Below are 19,797 nucleotides of genomic sequence, written 5' to 3'. Positions count from 1 at the left end.
TTCATGTGGCCATTACTTTTGGATCTGGGAACTTCTGCACAAGTGTATCCAGAAAGCTCAGGCAACACTGGCACAAATGTGGGAAAAAAAAAAAAAAGTGAAACAGGCTTCTGCATCTCCAGAATCTGGAGCAGACCCCAGGGATTCTTCCCAACCTATTTTTGCTAAGAACAAGTACTGCATAGTCATGAAGATATGCAAGGCAGACACCCTCTTCATTCAGTCAACAGTTGGCAGTCAGCTTCTCCTTAGTAGGAGCAAGGTACATGGGTGAAGTTTTAGCCAGCAGAGTTTTGTCATGCAACTTAATTACCATATTTGCAATGTGTGTTGCATAAATGCCTGGGAGGCAGTGCAGTGAAATGGGTGCTGTTTGAGGGGTTCTGTGTTCAGCTGCTGAATCAGAGACCCCAGACATGTTTGTCCTCCTTGGGAATCATCAAGAGTCCTGCAGGTGTCATTGTCTTCAGAGAAATAAATTAGTTGTTCAGTGAAGTCATAGACAGGTCGCCTTTCAACAGACCACACTGAATTTATGATTTGTCTTTGGACTTCTCTGTGGGCAATGGTAAACACTTAGGCTTTTTCTTTAACAGACTGGTAGTTTGTAGAAGGAGACATGGAGTTCAGCTCGTTAAAACAGTCTGTAATAAGGAATGTCCTAATGTAGTGTTACATGCTCAGTTAAATCACAATTAACAGAACGGTGTTGATTTCACTTTTCAAGATATCACGACAGACGTACAAAACTTGCCTGAAAGTGATCTCTTCAGAGGAAGGGTTTGTAGATAACACTTCAGCCCACATGTACTTCTTAAGCCTGGTGTAAGCCAAATATACCCACAGGAGAGCACAGCAGGGAAAACAGACAAGTTGTTAATGAACAGCTGAACTAATGGATCTTGTTTCCTACCATCTCTTACTTTACCTAAATCCACAGCTTTACCTAAATCTTATACAATGTGTCCCTGTTTCCTTGCAGTATGTTCAATTATTTCCAGGTCCCAGTCACAACATCAAAGTCTTGCTTCTTTTATTTTTATCACACATCTGCTGCACCTTATTTCTGCATTATTTTTTTGGAGTGCCTTATGTTTGCCCATCTATTCACGTCTCTTTTTCTCTCCTAATCCCACTAACACTCATAGTCGTGTCGTCCCAAATGAAAGCCTGAGCTTTCTTCCCTGTCTTGTCTTCTGCATTAACACCAATATGCTCTCCCCAGTATCCATACAGTGCTTCCTATTAAATTTGAAGGACATGGACTGGACCTCAGGCATTTGCTAATGTGTGTTCTTCCCACAACTCCCATATGCCCCCTGGAGGTTAAACACTTTCCTCTTTTTTTCCCCTCTCCCCTCTGCTCTCCTCTCTCTTCTCATTTATTTTTTTTTTATTTTGGCACTTTCCCAATGTATCTTTTGACAAGCAATAATAAATCAATATTTGAAAAGCAAAACAAAAGATGTTGACACTTTGCAGAATGGTTCTGCCCCAGCCTGAGGTCCCTTTACATCACTCTGGCAGCATAAAGAGGTTTAACAATGGATGGATGCTCAGACAAATTTTAGGCCCTCTTTGTTGCTCTCTGATTGGCTTTGCTGTAAGTGAAAATTAGATTCCAACAAATTTATTTCACAAAATAAAGAAGGTTCAAGTCCACGATGGATTTGTAATATTGGTTAGGAAAGAGAACTTTTACATTTTTTGACCAATATCTCCACTGAATTTCTGAAAAATGGGCTGAAGTGTGATTATAGCAGCAGCAAAGTGCCTTTTTTTAAAATTTTCTTTTCCAGTAGCTTGCTTTGCTGCAGGGCAGTACAAGCTGTACCAGCCAGAATACTCTTTTATCACTATGCACTCCCTCTATACCCAGAAGTTCTGCCAGCAGGCCCATTCCTCCAAGCATGATTAGCATAAATAGGGTTTACAGTTTCCTGCTATCATACTATATATATTTAATGTTTAAACAGGACAGACAAGTAGCCTTATTGAAACCTCTTTGATAATGACACAGTAATGTGATTGCAATCTGATTTGTCTTTGCATTGAAATGCACCCTTCTGGAAATTGCCTGCTGTGTATAGGAGATACTTCTCCTGAAGATATATTTTTCTTCCTTTACTCTCAATTTGCTTTTAAGTAGCCTCAATAGTAACTGCTATAACAAAGCCAAACATACCCTTAGTGTTCTCTTCTGACAGACTAAAAGCACGCTTGCTTTATTATGAACAATTCTAGTCAAAATGGAAAAGAAAAATAGAACTGGGGGAGAAAGAACCTAAAGCTGAGATGTGATTTCTGTTAGTGCGTTGAAGGACTTTATTAACCTCTAGGTGCTGAGCAGTTCCCGCTGTTTCTTCAGCTCTCTTTAACAACTGGGGGTCCTGGCTGAAGGACAGTTAACACCAACAAGACTTTCCTTCCTGATTCACAATCTTCTGGGCCAAGCTTCTCTGAGGAGGCTGTAAGAACAAAAGGTCATGCTGCTGTGGGGAGCAGGGGTCCTGTAGTGTATTCGAAAGGTCTTTGCCCCCTCGGCTCTTCTTCACTTACCCCTTGTATTATCTCAGGTTGCTGATTACTGCCTTTTTCTCCTTGAGCTTGGGAAGCAAGAAAACCAGCAAGGACACTTCAGTTTCTTTGGAGTGACTTTTCTTTTCCCAAAGCTTTTGCCCTCTAGCAAAGGGATTTTTGCTACCTTTGCCTCTTCAAGCTTTCTGGCTTCTAGTTAGGTGTTCAGCATGGAGTGGCCTCTGGGCTGCTTTACCTCATGCATGTCAACATGTCCCAGAGACTGTTCTTACAGCACAGGGTCTGCCAGAGTGCAGGGGTCCTGGCACCCAGCCTTTTCCCACAGATATGCTGGGTGATGGCAGTAAGCATGCTGGCACCAATACAGAGCAGGGGGAGTTGTTCAGTTAGATCTGCTTTGGCTTCAGCAAGTCAGCACTGAAAGTGGCTGCAGCTCAGCTAAGCGTTTGAGTCAGTGTTCTGTGTTTGCAGCTTTGTTGGGATGCAGTAATCTGTTTGATTGTGCCTTAGGCTGAATTCCATCTGGCCAGAGGAACTGCTGAAGGAGAGTGCTGTTGTACATGGAAGAATTTGAGAAGTCTCACAAACTTCACTAAAGTGTCCAGTGTGGAGTTCCTCATGGAGTCTAATCTCAATAGCAGGCAGAACTGGGCACAGGCATTAAAGTGCCAGCAGGCTTTTCTGACTTGCTTTGCAGTGTCAGTTGAGCTGTATCAGTGCTAGAAACAAGATCTTATCCTACAGTTTGACCATGCCCTGTTCCACAAAATGATGAAAGTGAATGGAAAGAAATGGGAAAACCTATTGAATCTAAACACATGAGATCTATCTAGAGTCAAGAACATTGGACCCAAACACTACAGAGGCATGGGCCACTCACGTAAGCAAGCAGAGAGACAGTCAGATCTCTTTCTCTTTGCACAGTTTGGTGGCTTTGAGGGATAGAAATCATGTTTTGCAATGGACTAATTTGATGATGCTCTTCATCCTGTCAGTGGATGATTTTTGGAGCAAAACTTTCTCAAAGTCACGTAATGTTAAGCAAGCCCCAAGCCGTCTCTGAGCCAAAAGGTACCTGTTAACACAGGTGTTAATAATGACAGACTGTCTCAGGGCAGGGTTTTCAAAGCACATTGAAGCAGATGGGGAAACCCAAGAACGTTCCAGCTGGAGCAATACCAGGACAAAGATGAACGAGTCTAAAAATCCCCCACTTACTATATAAGATTGAGGTTATCAGCATTGTTTGTATTTCACAGCAATGAGAATAAGGAAAGCATAGTTGGGTGGGAGTGTAGCTATCTTTCCTGCTGCCAAAGGAAGAAGTTTGGCTGAGACACTGAAATAGAATCTGGTAAATAAACATAAATCTTCTGTACTTGAATTCATAAAAGAAAACAATGTCTTCTAGATATGGGACTTGAAACTCGGGCTGAGATAGGGCTAAACCCTGTTATGAAGGATTGCTATCAGAGAAAATATGATTTATTATGCTGGTTTTAGAGTCTCTCTAGAACCTTCCAGAGATACAGATGCTGAAGCCTGAAGTCCATTTCTCATTTCGGCAGAGTAAAAATGCTGGATTGCAACTTAATTCAGTTTTATTTCATTATTCTGGGAAGTTCTAGAAACGTGCTTAGAATTACTTCAAATAGGAAGGAATGAGAGTTATGAGAATAAGATTTCTCCAGATCAGCTGCAGTAACAAAATGAACACACCTTTTGAAAAGTAGCAATTTAAATTATTCCATGGAAAAGACTTAATTTTAAAAGTCATCCTCTGCCTGTTGCCCCTGTAGCAAAATCTAGTATTTTGACAGACAGAAGGAGAAAAAGGTGACTTGTGAATTTTCCAAACATCTCTGATTTCTTCTATCCTTATTTGTTTGCATAAGAAATTTTGTGAGATGGTTTATTGGTTTCTTCCCCCCCCACCCCCGATTTGTTTCAGCATTTTGTATCATGGAAGAAGTTAGATGGGATAATTGTTAAACAAAGTTCACGGTTTGGTATTGAATGCAATGAGTAGTGATGAGTTGCAGTCTAGGACTGAAGACAGAATTGCCAGTACATTTTAAAGCTGGGGCTGACTGCTTGTGTTGGAATGTCACAGTGCTGGAGATGCTAGGAGAGAGGCAGTGGCAGAGCTGACAGCTGGCAGTAATCGGAAGAAAGGAATGCACCTTTGCAGCCATTTCTGGGCAACAGAACAGCTCCTGCCATTAGCCAGGTGAAAAAATTAGCAGATTGTGCTGAGTATAACACAGATTTTACAAAGCAACTACATTTATTTTTCTAGTCGTTGCTCATAAAGTTTTCTATGTTCTGTAGGGCTGCTCAAGTAACTTCTTTAATTTTTATTGCATTATTTTAAGAACAACCAAAAGTACAAGTAACTAGGTTGTTAATTCATGTTTATTTAGACACCTCTACTACATTTAAAATGGAGAAATGGGACAAAAATCCTGTTAGCTCCAAAATCTGTGCAATCTGTGCTGAAAGTTGCACTATCAGTTTCATAACGTCAGTGTGAGAGAATGATACAAGACACTTTTTTCCTGCATTCACTTTGGCTGCTCCATACATTTGGAGTTGAAAGGTTACTGCTGTCTATCAGAAAGAAGAAGGTCCCTTTATGTTCTACCTGCACAGACATTCCTAAAGCCATACATCAGGATTGTCTGCAAAAGAATTAAAGAAGTTCTGACCTGAATATACTAGGCCCCTAAAAAGGTGTAAACTATATATATATATATATGTTGTTTTGTAATGTAATGGCTTATGATGTTTGACTCTTATGTATACAGTAGGCACTCATGAAAAGACCTGTGGAGTTGCAAAATAAGACAATTTTTTAAATTGGGAAAAGCACACAAGATATTTGATAGGCAAAAAGCAAAGATCTTGAGCAGGGCACAGAAGAAAGTGAGAGAGAACACAACTGAAATTTAGTAACTGAGGAAGAAATTGAGGGAGCATTGGTTTCTGAGGCTAATACAGTAGGGGCAAAAGTTATTTGCATGTGAAACTCCTAGTCTACATCCATTTCAGAATGAAAAAAAAAAAAAAAAAAAAGTAGTGGAAAATAATGCCTACCAGTCAAAACTGTTACCTAAACTAGGTGGAATTCTGCTTGGGAAGTGTAAAACGCACCCTTTCGCTCAGCAGATCTCATATGGTAGCTGGATTTGTGGTCACTTTGGAGAAGCACAAGTTGAAATTTCAGTTCCATTGAAGGACAATGGTAAAGTGCCTGCTCATTCCAGAATTCCCTTCGATACCACCCCTGAGATCTTTTTAGCACTGCTTCTGTAGAGAAGCCAGTGCTGCTGTCAGAAAGGAGACTGGGCTCCGTTCAGAAAGCAGCTCAAACCGCATGGCCAGGTCTTGATTTGTTAGCTTGCACAACCACACTGTAGTGATGAAAGGAAAGTGGTCCAACTTGGTTTGCAGATCTGAACCTGAACTTCCATGTCAGACAATTAGGAGCTCCCTTCCTCTCTAGGTATAAAAATAATTAGTTTTCTCTATGTGTCTTTAAAAGCTGATAAGCATGAAATACAATCATGATATATTTTATGGGGTGACTTTTTTAGGCTCAAAGTATGATTTGAAAATCAACATTTTGGTCCTTCTGCTTTTTCCATTGATTTCAGCACAGGGTGAACTCCACCCTGCCAGATCTGGCTTCCTCTCTCTTTTCAGGGAAATCTCATTGCCTTTGGCAATATCATTTCACAGGAATTTGCATAAACGTGGCTAAATACAAACATTTATATGACCAGGCTGTTCATGTAGTACTTGACTTGTTTTATTCCCAAACACAAACACCCATGCTCAGATGTATGAGCACCCAAGCATGAATATGCTGTGTTATACATATGTTACATATGCAGCATTAGATAAAAAAATCCTGACTTTTATTTTTCGAAGGTTTGCTAGATTTTTATGTATTTTTGAAACAAATTATTAGTAAACAATATTTTAAGTGATGTATGCTTCTCAGCTATATTCTGAAAGGTGTATCTCATTGTTTAAAATGTGGTGGATTTAAAAAAGAAGCAAAGAAAAAGGGTTCATCTGATGAACTCCCTCATTATTCTTCACTTTTCCTGATCATTTCTGCCCTGGTATGTAGAAATTGGTTGATTTATTTAAATCCCAGGAACTCCCACAGCATATGGTTCATAAAGTAGTATTTACAGTGTGCATTGTAACACTTCATCAGGACTAGAAGGAGTTGAAAACAATATGGGTTCAAGTTGTTCCAAAGGAAAAAAAAAGTATCTCTAATACTTTTAAGACTGCTGCTGTAAAATCACCTTTTGGAGAAGAATTGTATTTTTGAATGACAACTGAAAAAAAAAAAAAGAGTTAAAAATCCCCTAGCCCAAAAAAACCATCCTCAGAAAGTAGTTCTTCAACACTGCTTTTTTTCCCACAGCCTTGTGGAGCCCCCAACCCTGTCTGCAGAAAATGAAAGAGAGAGGGGTGGGATTAATGTGTAATTAAAGGGAATTTGGAAGGCTGAGATGTTGCGGAATGTTAGATCAGTAGCTGGAACAGCATGTGGTGTTCTTTAGGCAGGCTTCATTGAATCCATACAAAAAAAGAAAGAAGGGCTGCTTGCCTGTCTGCTCATTTATCAAACAGCTAGGCTGAACTTTCACAGCTCCACAAAAGTGTTTTACTGTTTGCTGAAGTTTTGCTCCAGAAATTAAAGCTGAACAACCTAGCGACTCTGAGACTATGCTGTGTCTTTGACATCAGCCACGTTGTGCAAAGCTCTTGGAAACCAATACAGGTCAATTTTTGCATGATACAAAGGGAAGATGATTGTACACTTGCAAAGAAGAACAAAAGAAAGAAAGGGAAATATTACTGAAGAAATGGTCAAATGTATGACATTGTAATATCTTTGTTTATGTAGCACTTTTTGATCCAAATACCTGTGCCCAGAGCTTTCAGTCATCAATCGGGATTAAATATTTATCGTGATGGCAAAATGGATAGTGGAGGGGGGAAAAATCTATATTATTTAATCAATTTTAAATGAGGTTTTCTTCTACTTGAGCAGTTATATTGCATCTTGTATGCCTGTTATTCTTTAATATTAGTTGGTGTGTTCCCCAAAGAGGAAACATTTAGTGATTTATATAATGAAAACATAATTAAAATAGATTATAAATTTAAAAAGAAAGAACATCCTTTTGCAAGTGAATCTTCAAGGCTTACTGCAGCTTTTCCTGCATGACTGTTCTGCCAGAATTATTTTCTTCCTCCTACAGACCTCACAGAGCATCAGGTTCAATCCTGCGAGGTGCTGAGCACTGCCTTTTCAGCAACAGCAGAACCTTTTCATCAGATCCACCCTGGTTGACAGAAGCTCTGATTACTGAAGGCACAATTCATTACATTCATTAACCCATTTTCTTAAATGCTTCTGGCACTACAGAAGTTTTGTTTTACAGTAGCAATGTTCTTTTAATCTCCACTGACAGACTGAAGTCCAGATTCTTGATGATGCTCTGCTGTTTTTGAGGTGCACTTGTTTTCTATAGACAATAAATTGATTACAAACGCAACAGTGAGTCTCCCCTGATAGAAGCGGTGCCCCTGTCAAATACCAAAATCTTTTCAGGGAATCTCGTTTGAGAAACATGAGTGTTTAATGGCAGGTTTGTGAAGAACTGTGACCTCCAAAACTCTCGAGAATTTCCTCTATTTGCATCAAACCAAAGTTCGTTCATCTTGCAAGCCATCAGAAATGAGGATGTCAATTGATCATAATTAAAATTGATTTACATCCTTAGTTTAGAGGCAGAACTGATCTTAGATTTTAAGAAAATGTGTTCTACTTCAGTACCATATGAAAGTTTTTACTTAAATCACTGGTAATTAATGGATTTACACTGAATATTAAAGTCTCTTCCCCTCTTTCAGCAATAGAAAAAAATAAAAAGGCTTTATTTCTAATTTCTCCTGCCCTGTGTTTTGCTGACATTTCAGTACAGCTTTTGTGCTTTTCTGCCTTACCAGTCTGTATTAAGTGAAGTGTTAGTAAATGTGCTTTGCAGGTTTTTTCTAACATCAGTTTTATTTGTTTGCAGATAATAAGGCAACAGTTTCCACAGCTAACGACAAGAAGACTCGGAACCAGAGGCCAATCAAAGTAAGCAATGTATGGTATTATTATCGTCTCACACAGGGCCCCATCTGTCTCTGGCTTTGCTGAATAGAATAGTATAAAATCAGGGAATAATTTGTCCAGCTGGGGACTTAAACCCCAACTTTGATGGAAGCTCTGTTGTAGCTTTGGCTTTGCCTTATTGGTTCAGCAGTGATCCTGCAAACATAGTCTCATGGAGATCCTTCGCTGATTTCATCAGCAAGGTTTCTACGTTGTTCCAATGATGTTTTTCATCTCGACTCACTTTACACGAGTTGAGTGTAAGGGACGGTCACACCCAGGAGTGATGGAGCTACTGCTGCAGGCTGGGAAATGACAGTTAATCTCATGTTTCAAGTTGGGAGAACAAGTGGCAGAACCTGGTGTTTAGGTAGGAATATACATTGTGTAAACTGAAACTGTCCACGAATCTGGATTAAATCACTGTGTTTCCTTTGTTACCAAATCCAACGTATCTTAAGTGTTGAAGGAATTAGCCTATTGCCTTACCCAAAAGATGGTACTTCCTGGAAACAGTTAATCCTAATACCAGAATGATGAATTGATTCAAAGAGAAGAATGCACTTCTGGGGTTATTTGGCTTTTCCCAGTTGTTGACAAGATGTGATTCTGTCTATCTCTAAAGAGGACAAAGTAATGTTTTTATATTTTTCTCTGCTTGTGGACTCTGTGAATTTTCTCTAGTGGAGCTTGAGATCTTTTTATAGCAAACTTAGGCCCCCTCCAAAAAAAAACCCCAACATATATCTGCTGTTCTTGATTAGCTTTCACAGAATCTACATAGTAGTCTAAGGGTAGTATCTGTAGGTCACAAGTGGAAAAACTATGGAGGGGGGAATGAAAACCTGGGGTGCCTTTCTTGCAAAACTTGCTGGTAAAGCTTCTTTTCCAAACTGAAGTCTGGAAGCACAACATTGCTAAATGCTGAGAAGCAAATATGCTGTGGAAATTGAACTTACATACTAAAGCTAGAATGACCCACTTTCTAAAGGAAAAAAGGAATTAAGATGCTAAAAGAAATGTTACTAACTTTACTGTGCTTTTCTAAGAAGTAGTCGGTGCCAAGCAGTATCTCTTTGGTGGGATCAAGTGTGCTTTCCCTCATCCTGAGATTCTCCTAAATCTATAATTAAGCTTTCTTTTTCTGGAGAAGCCATATTTAAGCAGATAATTGAAGATCTGGAATCTCTTCCCAAATGCAAATTCAGAGCTACTGTAGCATCACTCATAACAAAGCTTGAGTGCAGGAATCTCTTGGGTGCAAGTTCTGAGCTAGTCCAAGAGCATTGTTAGGAGAGCCTGACTCACAGAATCAGGATTTAGCACTGAATATAAGTTCTGTGTAGGATCACAAAGACGCAGTGAAAGTGTGTACAAGTTTCTTTATGGAAGCATTTGTATGAGAGTACCTGCTGTCAGCCATGACATCGCTCTGACACTGGCTACAACTTTGTTATTTGTCTTCCTGTTTAATGAAAGGAGTGAGCACTGCTGTATTTCCAAACGGGAGTTCTGCCCACATCCTCAAGAGTCTCTCAGATCTGCTAACTGAAGGTGTCTTGCGTCTCCAAAAGCTATGTATCTTTACCCTCAATGAGGCTAAAATTCAATGAGAATTAATATTCTTGCATATGTCCCCTCTAATCTGCATGCCTGTCAAATTCACAAATTTCACAGCCTCAGTAGATATGAAATTGAGCTCCTCTGCTGCTGAGGAGGACGCCTACTTCTTCATCAGTGAACACCCCGAGGATTCTAGCATACAGTGGAGTCATTCACATTTGATCCAATGAAGAGGAGAAATACAAACCCACACACTCTATGTGCAATGTACTTTTTAAACAAAAAAAATACACTGCTTGCTAGACCCAACACAGCTGTAACTGGTTTTGTTTTCACCATCTGACAGCATTCCAATTAAGTGTTATGTAAAGACATTACTTTAGGCATTAACACTTCAGTCCCTTTATCGCTGGCTATGCTGAGCTGTTGCTGCCAGTATGATTTCCATTCCACTTCCCCGCTACTGCCAGAGGAAATTCTGCCATAGAAGTGGTTAAGATTATCTGACTTCACACTGTTCTGCCTTCAGTCTTTTTATAGCACGGCTGCCTTGTAACATTACAAAGTTCAGAGCTACAATGGTGCTATATTCTTGGTCATCAGTTGTGTGGCTTTTTTTTTTTTTTTTTTTTTTGCAGCTGGGTTTATTGCTGTAAGCATGCAGCTGTTCTCTGTCTCACTGAGCTTAAAAACAGTTCCACCAGAGGTGAGCCATGAGAAAGCAGCCAATTTTCTGTACTATAGCTTGAAACTCTTAAATTATGAGTACAAGAAGTTAGTTAAACTGATGAAAACTTGTGGTGTGAAGGGAATTTTGCTTTTTTTTATTTAAAGGAGCAAATATTAGACCTCTGAGAGTAAAGAACATTCCAGTATTTACCATAAAAATTATTGTGTTATCTACTTGTTATTCTTCTACAGATCAAGCTTTCAAGCCCTGTTTATTGAATTAAGTTTGGGGTTTTGAGGCTTTGTTTTCTTTTGTTTTGTTTATTGATAGAAATAAAGAAAAACGCTTGGAAAAGGATCTTTGTAAACTGGACCAGTGAAGCTTTTGTCATTTGGGATGGTAAAATTACTGTAGGAACAAGCTATCTGGAAAATCTTGTAGTTAATTTAGGTAACTGCTGCCTATATGATTTTGGAGCTACCTGGCAGTAAACTACAGAAGAGATTTTGCCAAGTGCAATATACCAGAAATTAAACACACAGTGAAATTCTACTACCATTTCCCAGGCTTCATTCATTTTTTTTCTTTAACTGATTTAAGAGGAAACTTGAGACTGACCCCTGGTTTAAAGTATGCAAACCTTTCAGTCCATCTAGAGCTTTTGCACACCTGCTTGCTGTGACCTTTTCCCTTCCCCCCCCACATTCCCTTGACAGTTTGTGGTGCTAGCTCCTTGTAGCATTTCCTATCAGTTTCCCCAGCCACAGACATATCACATAAGACATAGGTGAACTGTATTACTCTTCTGTGCAGCACATGCATGTGGCACAGACTTGTTCCATAAGGCCACCAATCCATTTTTATAGCACAGACACAACTGTGTCATTCCCAGCGTGGTCTGCACAGGCAGCGTTAGTGTTGTCTAGATTCCCTTGTTGATCTAAGCGCTTATGCTGAGTTACAAAGCAAATAATTTTCAACTGTACATTTTCTACCATTCATTGCTTTCCAGCACAAGCCTTTTCCCCCCCTTCCTCTCTTTTCATTCAAGTGTTTTCACTTCTTGAAACGTTTCTGGTCAACTCATTTGCAGTAAAGCCTCATGCTTTTTAGGGATCAAACCGGCCCTCAACTGAGGTCTGAGAATCAGGGAGCTGAAACAACAACAGAAGGGCCAGTCCAGAGGATATGTACTCCTGCTTATTGCTAAACTAAAGTAGCAGCTGCACAGCAGAGCTCTGCCAGCAACTAGCTTTAGGATGTTTGGGTTTTTTCTTAGAAGGAAAAGAAATGGAATTCCATTATTTTCCTGCCCTGCAACAAAGTCAGCTTTATTAACTCTGAAGAGAGCTACTTTTACCAGAAGGAATGAAAATTGGAAGCCAAATACCTCACCACAATATTCTGCTTCTGGATCAATGCTTGTTAATAATACATAAACTATTGCACAGTCTGTTTTGTTGTAGAAGTCATTAGAATTACCAGTTTCTTTTACCCCCATATTTTATTTTATTTAATTTTCAAACAACCTGCTTTATGAATTATACATCTCTATGTATCAGGTACCATTATTATGGAATTGCAGTGAAAGAAAACTCCCAGTATTATGATGTGATGTATTCTAAAAAAGGAGCAGCTTGGGTGAACGAAACAGGAAAAAAAGAAGTAACCAAACAGACAGTGGCATATTCACCACGATCCAAACTGGGAACATTACTGCCAGAGTTTCCAAATGTCAAAGATCTAAATCTGCCAGCCAGCCTGCCAGAGGAGAAGGTAACACTTTGGAAATCTTTTCTTGGCTTGTCTTGGATTTTTTTCCCTGCTCTGGATAAAAGCTTTGTCTAAAAAATAAAGACTTCAAATTAGAATAGGTTTAATAATGCTTTGACTTTATTTATGAGGGACTTCATTACTTCATATAATAGGAAGAAGTATCTTCCCTTAAAATACATGGCTGACGCTATCAGCTGCACAATATTTCTAAAGCCTGTGCATACTTCTGTTTTAAGGTTACATTGCTTTACAGCAGGTGAGGTTTGAGGGCAACTCCTTACTCTGCAAACATGTTTGATGGCAAACTGAAAAATGGGTCTGGTGCTTTCTTGAGTGGAGAGGGTCTTGGTGCATTTCTTATCCTTCTAGACTAGAAATTAGGAGAATCCTATCTGCACATAGGACAAAAGTGCTGTGGCTGCTCTTGGCTGAGCTTGCTAGTTTTCTGATGTGTTCACATGTGTGGTATCAATGTGAAGTGGACAAAAGAATAGGGTTTTATAGTTCTTTATGTCCTAATTAGGGCCACATTCTCGTCTTTGATCTCACTGAGGCTTTTTGCTCCTCTTACATTTGAAGAATCCCCATTGACATAGAAAAATCCATGAATTCAAAGGGAGAACTTACTTTGAGAAGAAAACTCATCTTAAAGCTAATCTAACTAATCTAACTAGACTCTAACCAATTTCATTATTTTTTTGCAATTGTGCTCAGGTAAGATAAGAAAAAAAACCTTAACTTTTTTGTGCTTCATATTCTGATAGTTTAAAAGCAAATTTCTTCAAGTAGAATGATCTTTTGTGTGTCTCCCCCATTCTTTTTCAGGTCTCTACCTTTATTATGATGTATAGAACTCACTGTCAGAGGATACTAGACACTGTAATAAGAGCAAACTTTGATGAGGTATGGTTGGAAACTGCAGTTCTAGTTTAATGATACAAAAAGGTATTAATGGATTTGAGAGATTATTTTGAATGTGATATTGCAAATTTATGTTTTTGTGGTGGTTAATCCTTTCATGAGTAATGAACAGTGGCTTTACTGGAATATGTGTAATACGTGACCAATAGCATTAAATCTCGCGTCACTGTGAGCTAGAGGAACAAAAGCAATGGGAATGTTTTTGTCTCTTCGTTCTCCATCGGGATTAAGGTTACAATATCCCCTTACAAGATGTTGGACAGTTGTGGTGGATGTCCACCACCACTTTTCTAAGCTTTAAGTTGGGATGGAGCTCTGTTTGAAAGAATTCCTCTGAGTGTTCAGCACAGACACAGAGCAGGTGTACAGCCAAAACAGTGGGCTCTGCTGTTCTATTAACAACAGTGCAGGGTGGTGGAGGGGGGCCTACAGCCTCCTAGATATCCCAGAAAGCTGAAGCCTTCAATTGCTCCGCTGTATTCCAGTGCAGCTTGGAGAGCACACACTGCTCAGCAGTTGATAACATCCATAAGAGATGGACAAGGTTTGTACCTGCTGCATATCTGACCAAATCTGATGGTTTTCTGGCAGTGCATGCAGACAACTCTAATGAGAGCTGAAAAAGAAAACATTAGTGGAATGCCAGCAGTTTTTTATTACATGTGAAGAAGGCCTTTAGTCCAGAAAAACAATTCTGACTACAGAGAAGCTGAGAGCCTGATTCAAATACGACGTCCAGGTCCTGGAAAAAAATCAAAGGAAATGAGTCTTTTGACCTTGCCTTCTGAACAATGGCAATGAATTCCCTGCTTTTCCTCCTCTCACTGTTAAATTCTCACACTCCTCTGGTTTAAAGCTGAGGCTTTTTATAGTCATGTACCCAGTCTAGATATTTCCATGTGAGAAAAATATGGGACACATATTCAGGAAGTTTTGCTGGATGAGTCTCAGATTACGTTCATGAAAGCAGGATGTTGCATTTTGTTTGGAAATCTGTTTGTCAGGATCGGTGGTGGGGAAGGGTCTGAGCAACAGCAATGTATAAGCGAGCAAATATTTACTGCACCTGCTGTGGTTACTTATTTCAGTACCAACTGTGTGCAGTAGATTATCACTTACAAATGCCAATGTTCTTACTCCTGTATGATCATATCATTCACTGAACAACACCTTTATTTTCTAAATGAAAAATTTCAGAGGTATATTTTACTGTATCTGACGTCTCCTCTCCATTTTCTTTTTTTTTTCTGTCTTACTCAATTCTTTCTCTGCTTTCCTTCATAGTGGAGGAAAGAATAAGTCCCAAAGGGTAGTGTTTCCAAAATGAATACAGAAAGTGGTATGTTGACCCCTGTAAGCCATGTGCTATCCTCCTCTCCCTCCCTACACCAAGCCCTAGATTGCATTCCTTTGTATACAGGGACAGAGAGCAAAGAGAGAGAAAAAGGCTTGACATGTGGAAGCCAAAGAGTTACACTCACCAGCCACTGATGGAAGGTAAAAGTATGGTGGTTCCCATGGGTCTCTCTACTGTAATAACACAAAGACACCCTGTCACACAAAGTCAGGGTGTCTCTCACCCTTTGGTGGATTATCCCATTGTGTGCTGTGTTACAGTATAAGCCTGCTGACTTAAGGAACATGCCTCACCTGCGTTCTGTACCAGCAGTCCAGCTCTGGGGCTAAAACAGATGCTACATAAGCAGGATAGTTTAAGGAAAAGGGTATTTGTGGCCTTTGGTTATTTTAATATAAGCATCCCTGCTTCTTCTCATGTTTGCAGGTTCAAAGTTTTCTTCTGCACTTTTGGCAAGGGATGCCTCCTCATATGCTGCCCGTATTGGGATCTTCGACTGTAGTGAACATAGTTGGAGTTTGTGATTCAATCCTGTACAAAGCAATCTCTGGAGTTTTGATGCCAACAGTACTACAAGCATTGCCTGACAGGTCAGTACAGCCAGCAGCACTGACCACTTTTAGCTCAGCTGTTTTTGTTCAATTCTTTTCTTCAAGAATGACACCAGTTCTCAGATGCTTCCTGCCCCTTGTTTCCTGAGTTTAATCACAGTGTCAGTTCAAAGAAGTTGAAGAGCTGACATGTTCCTGAAGAAATGCTCAGATTTAATAAGACTTGTATTATGAAAAACTTGTTATATTTTTGTGATGAAGGGCACAACCAGCTTCTTGGTTTATTAACATCAAGCTGATAATCATGTCCCAACTTTCAGGGAATGTCAGAGGTTTGCAGGCTGCAGAGAGCCACACTGTCCTCTGAAAATTTCAGGCACTTCTCTGCTGGTCAAGGATAACAGCATAATGACATTCTTAATTATAGTGACAACAGGAACTGCCCTGGCTGCTCTGTTTGTAAATATTCTCACACGTATTCAGGCACTGCAACCTAAGTGTTTTCCTCTGTGTACACTCTTGGGACCCAGTTGTTATTCTGCACAAAACATGAAGTTCATACTTGTGAAGTCTTGGACAAGCTGGTTTAATTTAAATACTATCCTATGGAGAACAGTTGCATGTTTATTTTATGATCACTTTATTAATAGTAAGAAGTATTTGCCTCTTTTGTTTCAAATCTAAAATCACTTTTCCAGTCCATGTGGCACATCTCAGCTGTCCTCTTCCTGCCTGGAGCTCAATGAGCCCAAGAAGTCTTGTTTATATAGGTAAAGGAGGACAGAGATCAACAGTTCACAGCAAAGGGTGTAATCCCTGAGTGCACTCAAATTTTTTTACCCTCTTTGATTTTCCTAATACGACCACATCAGGATCTGGGGTTTTGTCTAAACATATGTGTACACCTTTAGTATTAGTTGACTGATGTGTTCCTGAGGTTGAGCAATTTGTTAATTAAGGACATTGCTCTAAGAGTTTCCCACTGGTGTTGTTTATTTGGCCCTAAGAACTTTAAAGCATTTCTAGGCATGGCAAGATGTTGTTCTGCTCTCCTGTGCATACACCATGACTGCTGAAGTACAGGCAAAGTTGTTTTCCACAAGAAACCTGTTATAAGAATGGGCTTTCCTTGATAAGACATGTAAATTTTTACAGGCTTTGCCCCTCACCCCCCAAATCTATTTCATTGGAAGGATTAAACAGAACAGCAGTCCTTTTCTCAAGCCGCTTAGTTCTTTCATAGCAAATAAGGAGAGACTTGAGTGTGAATATAGACTTTTGTAATGCATATAAAGGGCCAGATTGTGGCTATTAAGCCATAGCCTGCACTGAAGGGGGTGAAGAAGGGTCTCACTGCAATGGAAGCTCCTGAAGGAAATCTTGCTGACTCAGCCAGAATCCTCCTGGTGACTTCCTGAGAATAGATATTGGCTGTCCAGAAAAGCCACATCTCAGTGGGTGCAGCAGTTATCATCTATCCCCTGTCGTGACTGTGACTGTGGAGCAGAGCTGGCCTTTGGCTGTGTTTGTTTTACCAGCTCTGTTCTCAGTGGTGTTAGCAATGCAAACAGGAAAAGCTGCCTGACTGAAAGAGGGGAAAAGTCCCCTGCATCTTTCTTCTCTCTCTCATTTGTGTGTCTGGAGTATTGCTGCAAGCTGTGCAGCTCAGTCTGGCAGAACCAACTGTTAGGAACACCCTACAACTTTTCCTGGAAACTGTCATTTTTATAGTCATTATATACTAGCAGTTCTAAGAAGGATACAATGAGCTGCCTGCCAAGTTTAGCAGGAAATAGTGGAGCCATCAGAAAAGGGTAGTAAGGGAGAAAAGAGAAATCTCACTTGTCTGGGAAAGTTCCTGTTCTGTGCAGAGATAAGCATTAGGCAGGTGCTGCTCCACCCCACCTCACCCACCTGTGTGGGCTTGACCTGGAAATTCCTCCCCACCATCATCACCCACTCACTGACCCCAGCCTGCAGCATAGTTGGTTTTTGCACATCCCTGCATACATCTGTATAAATATGGGCACCAACGAACTGAAATCCAAAGCTTTATCTATTGTCTTTTTTAAACAGTAGTGACTTTATGCTTTCATGTTTGTACAGAATGGGAATGAATTTATTTCAGACTAAGAATCCTGTTTGTAAGTATCAAAACAGTGCAGTACAGAGACGTTCAAAAACTTACAAGGAATGGAAATGGTGATATGGTTTTCTTTTCCTGCAAACTTCTTCAGAAGTTCTTCTTCATGCCTACAAACCAAAATGTGTCATCAGTTCTGCACAGTAGTGAGCTGTGAGTCAGAGGCTCTCAGTCTTCACCCTTTCACAGAGTAAACACCTTCTGATGCAGTGGTTTCCCTTTTCAGTTTGACGCAGGTGATCCGGAAGTTCGCAAAGCAGCTGGATGAGTGGCTGAAAGTAGCTCTCCACGATTTGCCAGAAAACCTACGGAATATCAAATTTGAATGTATGTATTTCCTAATCTCTCTCCTTTTAACCTGGAATGTGTATTGTGTTTATTGACTACAAGGCAATTCTAAGTGAGACTTAGTGTTCTTCTAGGAATTCAAAGCTGTCGGTGCTACAAATCTTGGAGTCGCTTACAATCTCCACTTGTTCCTGAGAACCAGTTTTGTGTAGTGAAACGAGGCACTGCTCGCAATGAGAATTGCTTTTCCTTTCTTGTGGATTCTGATAAGAAATTAATTTTGTTGATAGTAAGCAAACATCAGTGGTGATGTAAGGCGAAGGAAATTATTAAACAAACCTTGATGCTAGCACAATTTGAATACAGCTTGAGGCCCTTACTCGAAAAAGTGCCAGAGTTAAAAATGAAGGAGATCAAATTACCCTGTCACCACAGGAAAGGGCACTAGTCCTTTTCAGAAGTGCTTTGTAGATGCCTGCAGTGCACATCACCTATTGATAAAGCCTGCTTTATTTCACAGCTCTCAATTCTTTGCCTTTCATGAGCACTAAATTCCACACCACAAAGTTAAAGGAGGGGGGAAAAAAAAAAAACTAATTTAGGAGAAGGATTAAGTATTTTGATCAGCATGGAAAATTAGGTGTATATTTTACTGAGAATAGTCAAGATATAAGTTGGAACAACTACTTTTATTTTGGTTGATTTTTCCTTGTGTTATTTAATAATTTATTTCAAAAGTTACACAAAGTCAGAACTGGTCATAATGCTTTTTTTCCCACATTTTTGTCCATTCAAAAATATCAAGACTCTGCAACAAGAAAATCTTTTCTGATCTTACCGGAAGAGAGAAAGAAAATGGACAATGAATTTTCTAGCTGTTCTCAAGCTGTATTCCTTAACTATCCCTACACACAGTAACAAGCCAAAACCTTCTCTGGGGCCACATCTAAGGCCTGTTTGGATATATGTGCAAGTCTTTGGTGATTTTACTATAACTTAAAACTTGAGTAAATCCTGCCTTTTACATGAGCCTTTGTTGTTTCTGCAATTGTTTTCTTCACATCAGGAACTGTTATGGTGTAAACACACAGCCAGTGGGAGGTACTGACAGGAGTAACTGCAAGCCTTGGTCATGTTTGCAATTCCAGAGTCACAGATTTCAGACAAAAGATTCACAATACAAAATTTTAAAAGTTTGTTTTCCAAATGTAGGAAATATCTTAATCCAAGGTCAATATCACTAGGCAAATAGGAGGAAAGGATTGGCAAGTACCTCCTGGGCCATCTTACTCCGTAGCATATTAGTACCTCATGTAATTTCTTTCAGAAACTCCCAGAAACTGATTCAGATTTTAGCTTTCACTAGTCCAGTCAAGAGTCCTCCAAAATGTATTTGCATTAAGACTTAGCAACCTTTTCTAATTTCCACACATAATATAGCTATCATTATTTTGTGCTCACTCTTCTTGCACTAACATTTTTCTTTCTGTTAAATAGTTCTTTCTGATCTTCAGTTCCTTTGTGTATCAAGAGAAGATTTGTTATGCGGAACAAGCAAAGCTCTTCCATTGTCCTCTGCATTTCTCTTGTCATCTCATTATTCACAGCATCTATAAATCATTGCTTGTAATATGCCTCTGTAAAACTGATTGAGCATCTAGATTTACGGGTTTAGGTCAAGCTTTAAACTAAGTTAAAACTGGACTATATGAATGAACTTTATGTAGTCACCATTGTAAGTAGGAAACAGGGTATATTTTTTTGGTTATTGTTGTAATTTAGTGTTTTCAGAAATAAGTC

At 39.5% G+C, this 19,797-nt stretch overlaps 1 protein-coding gene across 1 annotated transcript in view; it reads left to right on the top strand.

The window, feature by feature from the left end:
- Window positions 1–19,797, top strand: part of RFX4 (regulatory factor X4) — a 75,513-nt gene that overhangs the window by 24,106 nt on the left and 31,610 nt on the right. Inside the window, exons 7-11 of the mRNA XM_054386834.1 lie at window positions 8,649–8,710; window positions 12,524–12,737; window positions 13,563–13,640; window positions 15,442–15,605; window positions 17,936–18,036. Of these exons, the coding sequence (XP_054242809.1) occupies window positions 8,649–8,710; window positions 12,524–12,737; window positions 13,563–13,640; window positions 15,442–15,605; window positions 17,936–18,036 (619 nt within the window). The remainder of the gene's footprint in view (window positions 1–8,648; window positions 8,711–12,523; window positions 12,738–13,562; window positions 13,641–15,441; window positions 15,606–17,935; window positions 18,037–19,797) is intronic.

This window comes from Indicator indicator, chromosome 14 (assembly GCF_027791375.1).
Source record: "Indicator indicator isolate 239-I01 chromosome 14, UM_Iind_1.1, whole genome shotgun sequence".
NCBI classification, from domain to species: domain Eukaryota; kingdom Metazoa; phylum Chordata; class Aves; order Piciformes; family Indicatoridae; genus Indicator; species Indicator indicator.
Note: the sequence above shows the minus strand (reverse complement) of the source record. Positions and strands in the feature narration are given on the sequence as shown.